The sequence below is a fragment of the Diplotaxodon limnothrissa genome, linkage group LG9 (assembly GCF_057381915.1).
Source record: "Diplotaxodon limnothrissa isolate DT_005_m linkage group LG9, D_limnothrissa_male_GT1.1, whole genome shotgun sequence".
Taxonomy (NCBI): domain Eukaryota; kingdom Metazoa; phylum Chordata; class Actinopteri; order Cichliformes; family Cichlidae; genus Diplotaxodon; species Diplotaxodon limnothrissa.
In genome coordinates this window covers 25,511,711-25,530,503 of record NC_140604.1, presented here as the reverse complement: position 1 = coordinate 25,530,503, position 18,793 = coordinate 25,511,711, and the positions used below count along the sequence as shown (strand labels likewise).

General features: G+C 42.3%; 2 protein-coding genes across 2 annotated transcripts; one reads left to right on the top strand and one right to left on the bottom strand.

Moving 5' to 3' along the window:
• Positions 1 to 1,490: 1,490 nt before the first annotated feature.
• cdk8 (cyclin dependent kinase 8) lies at positions 1,491 to 10,426 on the bottom strand. Its single transcript, XM_085362352.1, has 13 exons — positions 10,004 to 10,426; positions 8,605 to 8,680; positions 8,059 to 8,169; positions 7,239 to 7,379; positions 6,736 to 6,793; positions 6,522 to 6,653; positions 6,291 to 6,434; positions 5,529 to 5,598; positions 5,275 to 5,347; positions 3,934 to 4,031; positions 3,646 to 3,724; positions 3,293 to 3,451; positions 1,491 to 2,541 (listed from the first exon to the last, which is right to left on the bottom strand). Exons 1-13 carry the CDS (start codon positions 10,129 to 10,131, stop codon positions 2,416 to 2,418), a joined length of 1,395 nt encoding a protein of 464 aa, XP_085218478.1. The 5' UTR covers positions 10,132 to 10,426; the 3' UTR covers positions 1,491 to 2,415.
• A 1,277-nt stretch (positions 10,427 to 11,703) lies between these two features.
• Positions 11,704 to 17,424, top strand: rnf6 (ring finger protein (C3H2C3 type) 6). The gene is made up of 4 exons (XM_085362351.1): positions 11,704 to 11,757; positions 12,797 to 12,952; positions 13,058 to 13,222; positions 14,678 to 17,424. The coding sequence occupies exons 2-4, from the start codon at positions 12,811 to 12,813 to the stop codon at positions 16,522 to 16,524; spliced, it is 2,154 nt and encodes a 717-aa protein (XP_085218477.1). The 5' UTR covers positions 11,704 to 11,757; positions 12,797 to 12,810; the 3' UTR covers positions 16,525 to 17,424.
• Positions 17,425 to 18,793: the final 1,369 nt, after the last annotated feature.

Here is an 18,793-nt window from a genome sequence, read left to right as displayed (position 1 = left end):
ACCTAAAAACTAAAAAACTTTTTAAAAAATGTATTTAAAAAAACAACAACGAGATAAAGCATCCTTTTCGGGGTTAGTGAGATTCTCAGATTGATGCTGAGGATGGAGAGTATTGTATAACAGAACAAAATAGCTAGGCCAGCATCCTGCAGGAAGCGGTTCAGTGAGGACTGGCTATACTTAGATCAGTGGTTCAGTCTCTCAGGTATGTTTGTGGAGAAAAACAGCCATCAAAGCAAAAGAAAAACAAGGATGCAGAGAACTGTCTCTTTTCTGTAGACAGGATTTGGTAAACTAAAAAGGGGAGTTTCAGTATATAAACTGCACTTCTATTCCTGGATAAAGCCTAAATTTATTAAGCAGCTGCTACTTTGTAATAAACACATAATTTAGACAAATATGTGACCAAATATGGGAATTTATGCTAGTTCATATGGACCTCTGAGGCAAAAGAACTCTTATTTAATTTGAATGTTTAGTAACTGTGTGAGGCTATCATATCAACATGGACCACACAAGAATTAAGATAGTTCTAAAGGTAAAAGTGAGTCCAACTCAGACAGACCTTAGTCACATGGCAAAGTGTAATTAATGAAATGTCCTAAGAGTGTATATTATCATTTAAATCAAGGGTGCAAAACATTAGGCCCGGGGCCAAGGGATTGTGGTCTGTAGAAGACTACACTCCAACCCACTTGATGTGATTTTACAAGTGTTAGAGCTTTCCCTACTGATTAAGACCACCGCCCATGGCCATCCATACCACACCAAAGTACGAGGGCACTTTCTGTGAATGAATGAAAACTCTATACTCTAAAATGAAAATTACAGGAGCAACGATCTACTAGAACATTTTCTTGAACATTACATGTTTATCATGTTTCATTGGTGTCACACCCACTTCACATCAAAGCATCAAACAATTTAACATGAATTTAGCTGCACATCTGTGATTTAAATATCTGAATTTTTGGGGCCACAAAATTGCAGTTGGTTGACTTTTAATGGGTCCTATTTTCTTTTTATACATTTTGTACATTAATTTAAAAATTTAATAATCTGAGAATTTAACAATGAAAACAGTGGTTAGTTGACGGCCTTTTTAAACATGATTCAGCTAGATCTCTACTATAATAACCCATTATTGAGCAAGATTTCATATAGGCCTTATTAAATAAATAAAATTCAGGACTGATTTGATTTTCTCTCACTGTGGTAATGTCAAGTGCACATATTAACATCTGGGTGGTTAAGTTTTTTTTTTCTGTCCGTTTTCAAACAGCAGTACTTTGTGAATGCCTCGTGCTACCACGATGCATCAAATATCATCAGCAAAACTCGTCTTCTCTTCTTTCCCAAACTGAATTTTGTGAAGCTCACATTAGATGTCAGGTGTTCCCAGAAAAAGAATAAATAGGATGAAAGATGTTACTTAAAATTGCTTCACAAATAAGAGTGACAATGTTGATGTTTCCACTTTTATTGTCGGGATACTTGCTTCATGTAAAATATTTCAATACATTACAGTACAATGCATGTTCCGCCTGCCATCCTCCATGCGATTGGTTGGTTTTGTCATCATGTTGTAAGGCTTAACCACAGCACATGAGCAGTCAGCTATTGCAAGCTGCTTTGCCGCTCTCGCCATGAAAACAGAACCATGAAAACAGATTAAATTAGAAACTACTAAAATCTTTTTTTTTTTTTTTTTGTCCTCTCTGAACAAAAACCCCTCAAAGCCACAGCTGCGAGTGGCTCCACATCCTCCCAGCATGTTTCACAGCAGCTCAGTAAAGTCCTCAGCTGAGGCCCTCGTAGGGCCGCTTGCACAAAATAAACAGACAGACAGGAGGACAGGAAATCTGTCAACGCTGGCAGTCACATAGCAGCTTTCAGTTTCGTCCGAGCTTCGACAGGAAAAGGGTAAACCGGCCGGGGTAGGCTGTAGGTAAAGGAGACAGGTTAAGAAGAAAGGGGGAGGATATGACGGAACAGATTAACATTTCCTTTAAACCACGCCATCTTCTCTTACATCCGAGATCCGAGTAACAGAAAAAGATTTGATTCAATCAAAATTTCCTTTTTTTTTTTTTTCCTTTTTTAATTATTATTATTATTTTTTTAAAACCTTCCTCCCACTTTGTGTCTCACCTATCACGTTTTCTCTATAACTGTGTTTCTAATACTGCGGTGTGTTATCTTTATCTGGAACAAAGTGAAGACCATTTCTTTCAGGCCTAACGTACTGCTGTAGAGATGGTGCCCTCTGTGAGGTGAAGTGGGGTGAGGCAGGGTGGGTTTTGTTGCCTTGGACGCCCCCCACATCCCTCGGTACATTCGTTCAGGTGGGCGTGGTGAGGGCTGTGTGTGTACATGTGTCTATTAACGTGTGTATGTGTGTGTGGGAGGGATGTTTCAGTAGCGGTGGGTCTGGTGGGAGTACTGGGGCGGCTGTTGGGAGGTAGAGGAATATCCCATGCTGCTCTGGGGCAGTGATGTGCTTGGTCCAGGGTTCTGGTAGGCAGCATGTGGATTGGAGCGCTACAGGAAGAAAACAACAAAGAAAGCAGTGACATATTCACAAAATCTTCTTTGTGTAATGGTTTAATTTGCATTTAAACTCAATGAACAACATATTCCAGTAAAATGATCACACTTTTAGTGTGGTGACATCTTAAATTCCGCATGCAAGAACAGTTGGATACATGGAAATTTCACTGTCATGTTAAGTAAAGTCACTTTTATTATGCAAAAACACCATCACTCCACGTTTCCAGTCAGATTAGATGGATTTGTGTCTGAGCATGTGTGTCACATCTGAAACACGATGATCCAACATTCACATCCGCCTCATGTTGCAGATCAAAAATGGTATTTGTTGCCATTTCTGGTTATGTGTGCAGCTAAAAAGCCATTTCCACATCATCCAGAAAGTAAAATAATACATATGTCAAGCATGAGAGGGTATTTAACATGTTCAGTTCTGCCACTGCGAAGAATATTAAAAGTATAAATCTTATAGTATATTATATTACATAGTATATTACCAATACTTACATCTCATGTAACATTCTTTTCAGAGTGGTTGCTATAATATTTTTGACCCTAGCCCACAACATCTTATGCTGTCGAGAGATTTCTAAACTTGTCTAGCCTGTTTCGTCTACAAAACAAAGCTATGCTATTTCACTGTATATGTATTCTATTAAAGTCGCTCGCTGATTTAATAAACAACAACATAGATGACAATCCAGAAACAGTGACAGTGAATATATGAGAAAGATGGATTTACCTGGTAGTCTGAGGTCATAATGAGGCCACCTGAGGTAGTGGTGGGCGGGACAACTCGCACTTTCTTTAGAGGCGGGCCCTGGGCGTGGCTGTTGTCTGGGTTGCCTGTGTGCCCCGCCCCATTTGTGTGGTTATTTCCCTGTTGCTGCTGCTGGTTTTTCTAAAGGGCACAAAAATATCACTTAAATTACACCCTGGACTGTATGAAGTTTCACTACATGTTACTCAGCTTTATTGTAAATTTTCTATATTTCTCATTTTACTTTTCTATATTACACCCATCTATATACCAATCAATTAATGTTTAATGACTTTAGTAATACAGCATGTGGCGTATGGATATGTAATATTTACTTTGTCTGCCTTGTCCTCTGGCTCCTCCTCTGTCAGAAACTCCCTCTTGGGGTAGGGAATCTGGCAACCTGCAAACACACTAGAGAAAAAAAAAGGCAAAGAGGCTTCTTCATCTTCAAACATTAATTCCCATGACTCTGAGCTAATTAGCTAAGAGACCCGCTCAAGGCATCCGTAGATCATGTGATTTAAGCTAAGGACGAACACAAGACAAAGAAACTATCTTGTGAGTTGAATGTAGTCTGTGTGTGTGTGGGAGTGTGTGGAAGTGTGTTCGGTGTAACTCACTCAGAGGTGGGTAAAGGCTCCTCTAAAAAGTAGGGGTCCTGCATGGCCTGCTCGGATGTGATTCTACGGATGGGGTCCATGGTCAATAGCTTTTGCAGCTGTAACATATAGTGCACCCAGAGTTAGTCTCAAACATGACACAAATTCACACAATGAAAATGCACACTTTGTTTGTTAACTAACCACACTGGGCACTTTGCAAATCACACCCATTTAAATGCTTGTTAGGGAAAATTTCTAAGTAAGCCAATCACTTGACACAAAGTCAGTGCATTTAGACATACAGTCCTGGTCACATGGATCTGCTAAAGCTCAAACTGAACATCAGATTGAAGAAGAAAGGCGGTTTAAGTGACCCTGGCTGGCTGTTAGTGCCTGGTAGGCTGATTTCAGTGCTTATGACAATCTGTAGAGTTTACAGAGATAGTCATATCCCATAACGAGTGAATCTCTGGGGCCAAAAAAAAAAAAAAAAAATGATGGCAGAGTCACTTGTCACCACAAGGTGTCCAGTAGAGCACTGCCAAATTTGCAACATGTCACAGCAAGAGAAGACCACACTGAAAGGCACTACAGTGAGTTTTGAACAGTAAATTAAGGCCAGTGAAGACAGGCTTGCCAAAACTGCCCAGTGGAGGTTCGGAAAAACAATTCCTAATCTGATGAGTATATTGATCCATCCAGCATTCCTATCCCCAGCTTCTTTCACACAGGGCTGTGCCTGTATTTCACTGTTCTGTGCAAAAGGTCAGCAACCGAATAAGGAGGCCACATCGTTGTTCCTGTAAGACAGCAGTTGAGACCCAATTCCAATACATCTCCTATGTCCTCCTACTCTGTGACGAGTGTCACATCTGCAGCTGCCGAAGGGTCTCATGATTAAGGGGTAGGGTGGAAATGCCGTTCAAGTTCTTTGCAGCTTGTAATCAGCATCCTTGGTGATTTACACTGTAATCAGACATTATGTCCGTAACTTAGTGGAGGCGCACCTCAGTTTGTTTTAAATGTCACCCCTTTATGATAACAGTGTACCATCTTCTCAAGGCTACTTTCAGCACAATAACGCATCGTGTCCCAAATCTCATATCATCTCATATTTTCTTGCCTCCAGTCAACAGATATTAATGCAATAAAGCACCTCTGGGAGGGAGAAAATCACATCATTGAGATGCTACCCACAACTGCATGATGCTAACATGTAAATATGTTCCCAGCATCTGAAGAATAAAGGAAGCTCTAAAAGCAAAAGTAACGTCAGGTATAAGCAACAAAATGGCAGATGACTGTAAACTCTTGCAAGTAATCGTCCTACTTCTCCTATCCTGACACATTTTAACTTACCAAGTGGAATGCTTTGCTGTCTGGTTTAACTTTATGTTTTTCCATGTACTTTATAAGGCTGCAGTTTGTGTATCTGTGGGAGAAAATTATATTAATGGCATGCCTTCAGTGGATTTATCCTGCATAACAATTATTAAATGAGTAAAAATCACACAAAGCACCCAGAAATGTCTTAACCAGCAGACCTGCTTTGCTCTGATCTTAAAAAAAAAGAAAAGAAAAAAAAATAGGGCAGTGTTGCTCTGCAGACTCACGTGTTCCTCCTAAAGTCTTTCATCAGCGTGGAGTGTTCTGGCATCTTTTTGATGTCCTCCCAGTCTTTATCTGAGGAAAACACAAGATTACAGCGTGTCACACCCTCTCACGAAGGACATATTATGTAGGTTGTTTTTATTTTAAGCAAAAACGCTCATAATTTCCACACAACGCCCCATTGTTTATACAGTGCATAATCAATCTGCATTCTGGCAAACATAATAAGATCTATTTCCTACAAAACTGACATGAACTTGCTTATCTGGTAAGCATTCACATCCATCATCTCTAACCTTTTCAGCATAACCCCATAAATATACTTGCCAAACATGGCAACGAGACTGTAAGACTTCCCCCCATTTTCTGCAGAATCTAAACAAAGTCCATCAAATACACTGGTGAATTATACAGCAAGACCAGGAGTGATAGTAGAAGGAAAAAGAGCAGGAGCAGCTTAAGTGAGCTGGAAAAAATAGGCCCAAATGTAGCCCTAGAGGTACAAGTTTCTGTGTTTGTGACTTGGCTTCATCTAACATGTCAGAGGATTGATGTGCAGAGCACTTAGACCACATTACTGCCTTTAAAAAAGAGAAGCCTGAAAAAGACCAAGGAATGGAAAAGGCTTTTCTTTCCACACAATTTCTCCACTGAATATGCAACACACTTTGTATAATAGCAGGTTAACCCCATTAATAGAAATACTGTGGAAAATCCGGTAAATCATTTCATGCATGTTTTAAATCGGGTCAATCAAGACTCACCGGCAGGGAAGCCCATGACATTAAAGATGCGGTCCAGCTGGTCATGATGGTAAGGGTTACTGGTCTTGATATCCTCCTGGCGACAGTGGAATATGGGCTCAGACGTCAGCAGCTCCGCAAAAATGCAGCCAATCGCCCAGATGTCTGTAAGCACGCACTAATTTCAGCTCAACTGGTTGCACATGTACACACAAGGAGGACAGAAAGACAGATGGTGCCGCACAATCTCACCGATGGCTTTGGTGTAGTGCCGAGCTCCCAGGAGCAGTTCAGGTGCTCTGTACCAGAAGGTGACCACCACAGGGTCGAGATCGGCTAAAGGCTTCAGCGGTGAATTGAAGAGACGAGCAAACCCCATGTCCGCTGCACAATGGGTATGTGTGTCAATGAACCGACAGATAAACTAAGCAGCAAATAAGTTTTAAAAACGAAACACTATACATACCAATCTTTACTCTACCCCTCTCTGGCCCTTCCCCCATCACTAAAATGTTCGCTGGTTTCTGATGGAGACAAAGACACACAAACACAGATAAAAATGTTTCCACACTCCAGACATCTGACAGGAAAACTTCCCAGTAATTAATTCAGCTTTGTTTGGCCCAGTTTCTGAACTACAGCCCTGCATGTGTAATGCAATCAAAACTCTTTCTTGCTGCCCTCTAGTGGACAAATGACTGCAATTTCCCGAACAGGAGAGAGAAAGTCTACCACATTTCGATCTCACTTACGGCAGAAAACTGACATCCTGTTCATGTGTTAACAAGTTAGTTACTCACCAAACAACCTAAGAATACTGTTCATTTACATATTCATCTGAACACATACAGACTGACACATGCACTCCACATATTCTCAGCCCAATAGCAATCTTTACGTCTCTCATTAACAGTTTAACCTAATTTTCCCTTGTAGCCAAACACCCTCCTCTCCCCCCAATCCTCTTACAAGATCTCTATGAAGGACCCAGTTAGCGTGAAGGTAATGGATGCCATCCAGAATCTGATAGAGCAGAGACTTCACCATTCCTCTAGGCAACTGAAGCGGCTTCTTGTTGGCCTTAGATGCTCTGTGGAACTTAATAATGTGCTATGGAAAGAAAGGGTAAACAGTGAGCAGGGCTTTGCACGTACAGACTGACTGAAATGCATGTTCTTTTGCTACAGATGATCACAAAAATGTAAGTGTGCTGCAGGCGAGTTGAGAGAACCTAATGTTTGTGGCATGTGTTTCCACTTCCTTGGGAGGGGAATGCAATTGTTGGAGCTCTGTGGCAGAAAACTGCATCTAACTCAGTTCTGATTCTCTGCCAGCTGTTTCTGTCAACTGTAATGCAGCAGAGGTTTAACTGCTCAACGTGGAATACTTCTTGGTGGATGCGTGTGCTTTAATGAGACTTACCAGTGCATAATTAGCACTATTTCAAGTCTCATTCCTTATTACTGGTTGAAGGCGAATGTGAATGCATTGGCATTAAAAGGACATGCAAAAAATAAAAAACAAATAAACAAAAAAACAGCTATCAAATTGCATGCACATTTATGACCTAATTATGAAGAGAGGCCTATTTTAAGTCATGTCTTTGTGCTCATAAAGATAGGTGGAAATCTGCAACCCATGCATGCATATGAATATAAACTAATAAAGAAATGCTTAAAACAAACTATTTAAAACCCCCCAACATGCATTACCCCCATAATATGTGTGATAAGTCATGTCATGCAGGTCAAGTGTGTGTATATGTGTGTGTTGTGTGTTTGCATTTTACCCAGAGATCATGTTCAGCATAGTCAAAGAGCAGCCATACTTTACGGTCAGCATGTGACAGGAAAACCTTCTGCAGTGAGATGACATTGGGGTGCTTCAGCTCCCGCAGCAGCTGCAACGTACAAACCCACTCAGAAGGCCAACCACACAATCTCATTACAGACATCATGAATGAAAATGACGTAACGAAAGAGAAACTTTGCGCTTATTTTTGTGACTGTATTGATTACCAGAGATTATACTTAAACAGGGGGGTGGACACGATATCATCTCCTCAACTGAACACTTTCAATCTTTGGCAGTAAGATGCTTTTTTTTGTTTGTTTTTTTAAATGCTTGTGACGCAATACTTTATATCACTAATTCTGTGTCTACTCTCTATATGCACTGCATTAACATCTGCTTCCTGACTTTCAATTTTACGATTGCTTGCACAAAAACTAGCGTGTGAATGTCATTCAGACGTTACATAAAGTGCCTGGAATGGCACAAAGGTGTTTAATCACAGACCAAACAAAAGGAACAGAGTAAGCCAAGCAGCTCTTACTGCAATCTCTCTGCAGGCTGACATGGAGATGCCAGTGCCTTCAATCTGCTTGAGGGCGTAGTCCTTATCATCCTTCCTACAAACACACACACACAGAAAGGTAGAGCAACATCAACACCAGACCAGTCCAGACTGAGGGCCCCCTGAGAGCCGTTTGCACAGCAACATAAAGGGGGGCACTTGGCAGCTGCCAGTGGGACTCTGAGAAGAGGCCGAGTTGCATTACCTCCAAATTTGTGTAATCAAGCTTACCTCTGAGGGTCAAAACAATAGAGAGGGAAAGGAAACAGGGCCTGTCTGGCAGCTGGCAAGGGACAAACAGAGCACTGGCACTGGCGCTTACTTGAACGAATTGGTTACAACCCCTCCCTCTGCCGGGCCTAAATCATCTCATAAACCCAAGCTTTGTGCCTCCTCAGGCCTCGTCCAAAAGCAGCAGCGCAACTCTGCTAAAAAGTCTAATAAAAAGCAGGCTCCTAAAGCGAAATACAGACATCTTTAAACACTTTAGGGCTCTTTTGTGTGGTTCCTGCTGCCAGTATGTCCGGGCTGTAATAACGGGACTAGTAGCTTAAACCATCTTGAGCTCTCCCCCAGCTCTGGTCCAGACACAGTTAAGGCTGTTACAAGGCTGGCATTAGAAACAGCAGGAAAGTTTTAGGAAGAAAGGTGGGTGGTGCCCTGGCATCCTGAGGGATTAGCACACTAACCACCACATGAGTCTACAGTTTGGGTTCAGCTAGTTCCCTTACTTTACTTCATGCAAAGGCTAAAAGCATAAAAAACCCCGCAAAAATGTTAAAATTGGGTAAAAAACAAACAAACAAACAAAGAAAACAAACAAAAAAAAAAAACACTAAAGAGTGCAAAAACTGGGCATAACTAAAGATTATTTTTTGAATTCACACAAAATCTTGTATAAGTCTCTTTGCAGCCATGTAGCTCATGTATAAGAACGACTTTAAAAAAAAGAAGAAGACATCAACAAGTGCTTCCACATGCACCTGCTGTATTACATTTACAACATCACATGGGAGAGGGAATTAAAAAAACACTTTAGCTTAAATAAATAAAAAAAATAGTACCTAGAGTTAGGCATATAAGTGACAAAACAGATGCATGAAAAGGGAAAGCTCCAATCCCGGTGGTAAACCGTATGTCGGTGTTTTTTGTGCGCGACACAAAGCTCCATCAGCATCCCAACAGTGCGAGCTCAAACTGCTCACTTTTGTCTCTACACAAACCCAATGCAACACTCCCACATCTGCAAGTGGCCTTGAAAGGGGGAGGAAGAGGAGAGAGGTAACATTTATTTGGAAGATGAGAAGACAGGCAGGAGGCGGGGGGTAAGCTGGCTAAGGGTTCACTGGCTAAAAGGCCTTGCTGCTCATCAACTCACCCATCTTTTCTCTTCGCCTTGTATACATGGCCGTAGGTGCCTCTACCCACTTTGCATCCTTCGTACTCAAACAGGTCCTCGACACGCTCTCTTTCGCCGGTCAGCTTCACTTTAAAATCATAGTCCATTTTCACCACCGTCTGGCCTGAATGTATCTGCTCCTTCCTTTTTTTAAAGCGTCGCTTGGGAGGCAACTAGGCTCCTCCACCGAGCTCGGTTTGGTAATTCAGCTAGTTGCCTTCTCCAGCGTGGCTCTTTCCTTCCTCCAGCCCGGCTTTCACATCGAGTTCTCGTCTTAAAATTAAAGCTCTGGAGGAGATAGGCGGTGCTCCGAGATAGTCCAGGTGCAAACGGAGCCCCAAATATATTCCTTTATCTTGTTGCTGCGTTTCTCTTCAGCCGGTATCTGCTCCAAAGGGACGCACTTCACTCGGTAACGACGGCGTATTCGCGCACGGCATTGTCGTAAAACGTCGTGAAGACAGCCCTGCAGCAGAGAAAGAGCCAAAGAAAAAATGGGTAGACTGACTACACCACGTGGAAATTCTCAGTCTCACTCAAATATAGCTGAGATATGACTTGATTTCATCATATCGTTTTTATGCTAAGGAGAAGTTAGCTTATTCTTTTCCGTATTGTGGGTTATTACGTGGCTATAAAAGGGCCGTGCAAACAAATATCTGCATATTCTGTCCACCACAAAGAAAGCAGACATGCGTTTGATTTTAATTCAAGAGAATAAGTAAAGTATGGTTTAAATAGCACTATATTACGAAAAGAAAAAGACTGTCCAAACAGATTAATGTTGAATGGGCAAGCACGGGATAAAATAATGAAACAATATACTTTTAAACTCTTTTTATCATCTTCTTTTTGCTGCTCCCTTTAGTGGTCACCACAGTGGATCATCTCCCCCCATCTCACCATATCTCTAGCATCCTCCTCTGTTACACCAACCCTCTGCATGTCCCCCTTCACTACGTCCATGAACCTCCTCTGTGGTCTTCCTCTTTTCCTCCTCCCTGGCAGCTCCATCTTCAGTACCTTTATTCAATATATCCACTATCCCTGCTCTGCACATGTTCAGCACTCTTGAGGTGTGCCTCTGATATGCTAATTTCTAATCCTGACCCTCCTGGTCCCACTCCCATTGGAAATCTAAGGGAATCAGTTTAAAGTATTTTAAAAGTGGAAAACTGCTATGATTGGTCCAAGAACCTATCAACTCATCACCATACCCTGAGATGTTGGAAGAGCTATTTTAGTTTCTGCAGCCAGCAACCTATATAATTTCCAATAAAGAATGGCAGTTATGACTGAGATACAAGATATGATTAGCTGAATATTTAAAATAATTTAAACGAAGGCAAACAAGAACCCTAATGTGGTATGGAAGCTTGTTCCCACCACTAAAAAAAAGTCAAGATTTCTGGGTTTTAATCTGAAAATTTCATCTTACTAACTCACATTTCTGAGAAAATAACTTTGAAGTTTTAGATAGGATATTTGATAGTATAGTATAGCTGAATAAAAGTATACCAACTTTATAAATGATGCTTTTACACTGACATTCACTGCTGTCACCTAGGTCAGCCAAACCTTGAGCTTAGCTTTGATGTTATGTTAGGTAGGAACTATTATAGCCGGGCATCTTGTTTTTGACCGACGCTGTAGTGCAGCACCGCTGGTCCCATCTTGATTTGAGAGAGCAGAGGGAGCAAAGCGAACCGTCCATATTACAGCTGCCTCGTCAGGTACGAAATTCTTTTATATGCCACTGTCAACTCTTATAAAAGTGTGTTAGGGTTAAGTGATAGGTTCCGTGTACTCCCACTGCTTGAGAAAATGTTCTGTCATAATAAATTATGATAAGTTAATGAGCCTCGCAGCTCGCTGGTGGGTCGGCTAGCGGAGCTAAGTGATAGTCGCTAACGCTGGTTGTGCTAACGAGCTAGCGCTGAGTTAGCAGCTGAAGCATTGCGCACTTAAATGGCTTTTAAAATATCTACAATTCTAATTCTAATTGTAATGTTGAGCCAATGTTGTCGTTAATCGCTACTATGTGTCAACATCTTGATTTTGTAATTCTCTAATAGCGCTGACGAGATTCTTTGTCTTTCACTGTTTGCCCTGCGTTTACATGGAGGAAGCCTCCCTTTCGGTTTATCACGGCCCGCCTATGTTCAACACTGATTGGACGCCTGGCGTGTCCGTCTTTGAGATTACGCCGCTGATTGGTGGCTAACCAGGATGACAACGCCAGTTTTGTTGCTTTATTCCGCTGCCTTCAACATGGCCTTCCGTGGATACTGTTGTCACTGCGTTAATGTTAGGTTTCGTGATGACTGCTTCATTGTTACACTACCCCTTAGATTTACCGTGGTAGGGATTTAACTGAGCATGTGCATACATATTAAATTTGATGAATTTTCGGCGCTAGCCTCTAGGCTAAACGTTAGCAAGATTAACGTAGCCATTTCCATTCTTTTGCTGTAAGTGTTTCGACAGAAAATGGATGGCGTTGATTTAACTGTTGCCCTTGGGTAGAAATAGTCACTCAAAGACAACGTTGAGCAAACAGCTCATATTTGCACTGTGTTTTGCGCTGGTCTTATTTATAGCAACTGCTCGCGTTATAACAGTTTGATCTTTGCCTGTCCATAACCGAATCGGATGACCATTAGCTAACACATGACTTGTTCATCTGCAACATATTAGAAAGACAAATATCTACAGAGGGTAAATTTAAGTGACAGATCATCCGTGACTGACTCTTGCTTATTTGTCTGCCAGCACTTTATACGGTGATGGACCCTCCTGGTGGGGGAGATGAACGGAGGAGGCAGGCAGAGCGTCTTCGAAGGGAGGAGGCGTACTATCACTTCATTAATGAACTGAGTGAAGAAGAGTACCGTCTAATGAGAGATGGCAACCTGCTGGGCACTCCTGGTAAGGAGGGGCACTTGATGCTTTTGCACAGTGTTGTTGGATCTGTACCCACAGTTATTTTTATTGTACAAAAAAACAAAAAGCCCATGAAATTTTGTTTTATAGGGGAGGTGACTGCTGAAGAGCTCCGCCAGCGTCTGGATGGAGCAAAAGAGCGTTTGTCATCTCAGCCTTCTACCGAGCAGCACTCGCAGACTTCTGAGTCTGGAGAGCAGCAGAGCAGCAGCGGTGAGGGAGAAGAGAGAGGTGCTGGAGGGAGACGAGGAGCAGGTAGGAAGGACGACTTCCCTTAATCTTTCCAGATCTGGCTTTCGTGATGTTTTGTTATGTTAAGCCCCAAAGTCACTTTTGAGTTAAATGGCTCTGTGGTATAGTGGTAGAACATTCACCTTACATGCAAAAGATCTGTGGTTTGATTCTGGGGTGAGAAGCAGACCCAGCTGTTCACCATTAGCTGTCGTTTTGTCTGGTTGTGCACCTCGTGACTTTTGTAATCTGGCAGATTGTGCTGCTAGCGCTGCAGCAGGGTTTAAGATAAGAGTTTACAATCATGTCAGTTTTCGCTGCAGTTTTAAAGTGTATCAGTAGAGAAGGTCAGAGATTCGCAGATTATTCCCAATATATAGGGAGATGCTGCAGCAGTTTGAAGAGATGGAAAAAAATTTGCTCTGGATTTATTTCAAATGTCTTTACTTTCAGTTTTGTCTACTTCTCTTCCTATATCAGCGCTAATGTGGTATTGTCTGAGTCGCGGCACCTGTCATTCATCAGAATACAGCAGCAGCTACCTGCGCCTGTCCAATGAGAGCAAATAGAAGTGACTATGTGACAAGCACTGGTGACGTGTGAAGTCACAAACAAAGGGGTATACCGGGGTCTTTAGGGATCCATCTGCTGTGGTGACCCCTAAAGCTGTGTACACACTGGAAGCAATTCACAGCAATGTGGCGACTAGAGACCCTAGAAAGTCATCAAAATTCAAGTGAATAAAGACAAAATGACTGCAGGGGAAAGGAAGTAGGTGTCATTCGTGATAAACCTTTGTCAACATTCAGAGGAGTAAATGAACAGACTAGTAATGAGACTAAAGACTACCCATGATTGACATATGACCTGGTAGTAAACTTATTAGGGGGTTACCGAGGGAACTGGAGCTTAGAATGTCCACAAATGACTGGCCATCAGCTTCAAAGCAATGTCCAGTGAACGAATCATCCATGGCGGTGTCTTCTTATATGTTGTTCCCCGCCTGGATGCACCAATCACGGAGAGGCACCTGCACACTCAGATTTCATATTACACAAAATAACGACAACAGTTGTAACACAGCCAAAAGTTACTTAATTTTTGATTTAAAAAAATGTGACAGGAAAAACACAAAATAATCTTTAAGGACTTGACTTTGGCAGCAAGAAAAAGGAAAAAAAAGGATGACAAAAGACAGGCTTCGCAATATGTCCTGTGAAGGTCTTGTATTTATTTTAAACCTTGCCTAAGCTGGTACCAAACAAGACGGCGTGCTTTGTAGAACCGTGTTTGTATTTATGTTTTAGCCTGACAGTAAATGCAGTCTAAGTACTGGTTTTGAATAGTTTAAAATGGCTTTCATATTGTTGCAAGAGAACAAAAGCAAGATTTCTGCTAGAGACCTGTGTAAAGAGAAGTAGATTTAATGATTTTACCTAGTCGTAACCTTTTTTTTTTCTCTTCTACTTCTTCCTACAGGGGGCGCAGAACCCGGAGCAGAAACTTCTAATGGTGACTCATTACTGGAGTGGCTGAATACTTTCAGACGCACTGGTAATGCTACTCGCAGCGGACAGAGTGGCAATCAGACATGGCGTGCTGTCAGCCGGACCAACCCGAACAGTGGAGAATTCCGCTTTAGCCTGGAGATCAACATCAACCATGACCAGCCAGAGCCAGGGGAGCATAATGAGACTGTGGATGCCTCAGACCCACCAGTGACTGCCCCAAATACATCACCCTCAATACGAACTGCTTCCTCCTTTTCAACCTCTCGACCTTCAACCACGCCAAGGCCTGCCCCGTACCCTACCCCCCGCCCAGCCATCAGTAGGCGGGTGCAGACACGGCGTACACGCAGCAGCACTACCACACTTTCTATGAGCCCCCCTGCACTTCCTCCACCAGTGGCGTCCTCAGCTGCTATTCAAAGGAGAGGTGGCACTTTGCACTCTTTAACACCTCCTCCCAACGTTCCAAACCCTCCTCCTGATCAAACTATACCTGTACAACAGCAAGCCTTGAATGTAGAAGGAGAGCAGGGGCGTAATGATGCGCCTGCTTCTATAGACTGCCCCCGGGTGTCATCCCAGTCTGCGACACAGGCTCCAGCAGCGGGACACGAATCCCGTGGCAGTAGGACTCGATCGCATGGTCGCACACGCAGAGCTGCATATGGAAGTGGGCTTTCATCGCGCGTGTCAAGGCGAAGTCGTTCCCCTTTACACAGAGTTAGTGTTGCTAGTACCACTCTGCCATCCAGTAGTGATTCCAGCAGCTCATCCATTAATACTGTTGAATCAGGCAGTGGCACAGCCTCTGTGTCAATGGAGACTGGAGAGGCTGTGTCAGAACCCGTTGTTCCAACGGAGCCAGCTGTAGAGATGGTTGAACGTGAAAGTGAATCACAAGTAATAGGAGCAGGAAGTTCAGCAGTGCGAAGACATCCGACCATCATGTTGGACCTGCAGGTGAGAAGGATTCGACCTGGTGAAAACCGCGATAGAGACAGCATCGCCAGCAGAACACGATCTCGTGCTCGCGTTGCTGAAAATACAGTGACATTTGAAAGCGACAGTGGTGGATTTCGACGCACCATTTCTCGCTCTGAGCGAGCTGGGATTCGCACCTACGTCAGCACTATTCGGATTCCTCTGAGGCGTATCAGTGAGACAGGCCTGGGTGAACCCAACTCCACTGCCCTACGTTCAATCTTGCGCCAGATCATGACTGGATTTGGAGAGCTTAGCTCCCTAATGGAGACAGAGGCCGATTCCGAAACTGTTGCACCTAACCATTCAGATCCTAATGGTACAAACGGTAACAACAGCCCAGGCAGTCGCGTGAATACAAATGAGAGTGCACCTGGCCAGGTTAGTACAGGTGGGGTAGTTCACGAGAGGGTGGGGCTGGTGAGAAGTGATGAGGACCAGAATGGGCAGGCTAGGCTCGGAGGAGTAGTGAGCACCACAGATGGACGGCCTACCAGCAGGGACACCAACAACCTAGTAGAGAACGGTACTCTACCCATCTTGCGGCTGGCACATTTCTTCCTGCTCAATGACGAAGAGGATGATGAACATCCGAGGGGCCTGACCAAAGAGCAGATTGACAATCTATCAACGCGTACGTATGGTCAGGCCAGCCTGGAGGGGGAGATTGGTCGAGCCTGCAGCGTCTGCATAAACGAGTATGTCCAAGGCAACAAGCTGCGCCGCCTGCCCTGCTCTCACGAATTCCATGTCCACTGCATCGACCGCTGGCTCTCTGAAAATAACACCTGCCCCATCTGCAGGCAGCCTATACTTTCAGTGCATCATGACTGACCTATTATCTCACAAACACAACTATCCCGCTCCTGGCTCCCTGAACTGAGCAGATCCAAGTGGGCTTTGCATGTACATAGCGCTTTCATGGTTTAATTTCTTTGATTGCTCATTGTGTTGAAGAAGGTTGAACCAAAAGTGTGGAATAAGAAACTATAAATGCAGAGAATAAACAAAACTTTATTTTTTTAGACCTTTGGTTTTCAACAACTCATTATTTTCTTTTCTTCTTCCTGTGACCTAGTTCGCTTGACTCTGCGATGACGCTTCAGAAACTTGTCTATAGAAGGCATTGATGCTTATTAAGGAGCTCCTGTAGCTGCTGCTGAATAGTCTCACTTTAAATCTTTGATGTCTGACACGCGGCAACGTCTCTGTGACGGCTGGACTATACAAATAACTTCTAGGCTCGATTTCTCTTCCAGTATAGGATGTAAATAACTCACCACTGCTTATATTTAAGGGTTTTGAAGAAAGCTGCTCTTCACATGCGATTTATTCAGAATGGAAGCAGGAAGCTTAGCTTATTTTAGCTTCATTTTTCAGCATCCATTTTAAAGTGTCCCATTACAATTGGTTAAGAATTGTTTATTTGTCGGGTATAAATGAGGAATGTCTTTAATTTTGAAACTATACTCTGTCCATCTAGTAGTATTTGTTTAAGCCCTTAAGTCCCATATAGTCACAACATAGTAGTCATCCATTAAAGTAACCTGCTAAAAACAGCCACTTTGAAATCATTAACATTAGCCATATGAGCAGCACAGTTTCAATGAAATGCAAAATGTGATAATCAGGAATTCAGACTTGTCAGTATGAGTTGTGCAATGCAGAGGGGAAAAAACAGTATTGTTTGTTTTGCTGTTCATTGTTGTTTACATTGTAACGCCTGAATATCATCTCCACTTAAAGTCTTGTTAAGAAATTGATGTTTGTTCTTGGTTCCTGTTTTTAGGTCCACACCTGACAGGACCTTTGTCACGAGGTTGCGTAGTTAGCCTCTCACATGGAATTAAAAACAAAAAGAAAGAAATTGATTTTCAGTTTTTGCGGTTCTCTGGCTAACTCATAAGTCTTTATTCATGAGACTGGTGCAGGAAAAATGTTTTTTCGATAATGAACTTGTCCAGAAATGTTCTGCTAATGAGAACCTGTTTACTCATTTTTTGCCCCCCTGATTGGGTGAGCCCATAAGCTATCGGTTAAAGTTTCATTGCAAGTGCACACGTGTGAATAAGGCCGTGCTAGTAATATATTTCTCTTTGCTCTTTGTTTGTTTTTACATAACATGGACAAATGTTGCATTTCTAGTGTAAAACAGGTGGGATATTTAGCTGAGCCACCCAGTCAGCATTTTCCCCACCAGTGTCACTTTGTACATCGGTGATTGCACAAGAGCTACTCTGCCTGTGCAGTTAACACATCACTAACAAAGCTGCAGGATTTGTGCAGTTTAGTCTGTAAGAGTGTGTGTGCGTGTGTGTGTGTGATAATTATGTGCGTGTGAGGGGGGGGGGGAGGTCCGGTGTACCAATCAAACCTGGTTCTCAGAAGGCTTCTCTCTGGTGCATGTTCACCTTAGATAAAATTGTGGGCAGTTCAGGAGTAACTATTTATTCTGTTTGTATTTAATAAGATGGAAATCGACCTCTGAAATATGAAATGTTACAATGTGATGAGAGTAAATGAAATGGTTATGATGAACATGTTACTATGTAATAAAATGAAGACGGTTTTCTTCTCTGCTCCTTAACAGTGTAATAAAATGCCGCTTTGTTATGCTGGAATTTCTACTGTATGGATGTATATGGTTGAAACTGTGTCTGCGCAGTGATTACGGCCAGGGCATCATCCCATGCCACTCTTTAGAGGATATAATAGATTAATCATCACACTTTAAATCAAACAACCACCACCAAAAGAATTCACTTTAATTTTATTATGGTGATCTTACAAGTGTAATGAGGAGAGTAACTTTAAAAAAAACCACACACACACAAAAAGAACAGTTATTGAAATAATCTGTGTTAAGATATGAAAAACAAAGTTTGGACATTGTTAGTTCTCAGTTTTCAAAGCTAATTCATTAAAATGTACTATGAACACACACCTATCTATACGAGATCATTTGCATAATTATTAAACTAATATACAATAAGCTCAAACGTCCCAATGTTTTTATACTGAAAAATCAAGCAAAAGTATCAAATTTCACTCACACTCAGCGAAACTGATCATGAGCTACATCGATGTAAACCATATATTTGAT

Excerpts from the sequence above, each read along its gene's own strand:
- cdk8 (XM_085362352.1), bottom strand. The coding sequence starts at position 10,131 with ATGGACTATGATTTTAAAGTGAAGCTGACCGGCGAAAGAGAGCGTGTC. Across the intron at positions 6,654-6,735 it reads GAGGGGTAGAGTAAAGATTG|CGGACATGGGGTTTGCTCGT; the intron begins GTATGTATAGTG and ends CCCATTGTGCAG. Across the intron at positions 6,435-6,521 it reads GCACTACACCAAAGCCATCG|ACATCTGGGCGATTGGCTGC; the intron begins GTGAGATTGTGC and ends GCGTGCTTACAG.
- rnf6 (XM_085362351.1), top strand. The coding sequence starts at position 12,811 with ATGGACCCTCCTGGTGGGGGAGATGAACGGAGGAGGCAGGCAGAGCGT. Across the intron at positions 12,953-13,057 it reads CAACCTGCTGGGCACTCCTG|GGGAGGTGACTGCTGAAGAG; the intron begins GTAAGGAGGGGC and ends TTTGTTTTATAG. Across the intron at positions 13,223-14,677 it reads TGGAGGGAGACGAGGAGCAG|GGGGCGCAGAACCCGGAGCA; the intron begins GTAGGAAGGACG and ends TTCTTCCTACAG.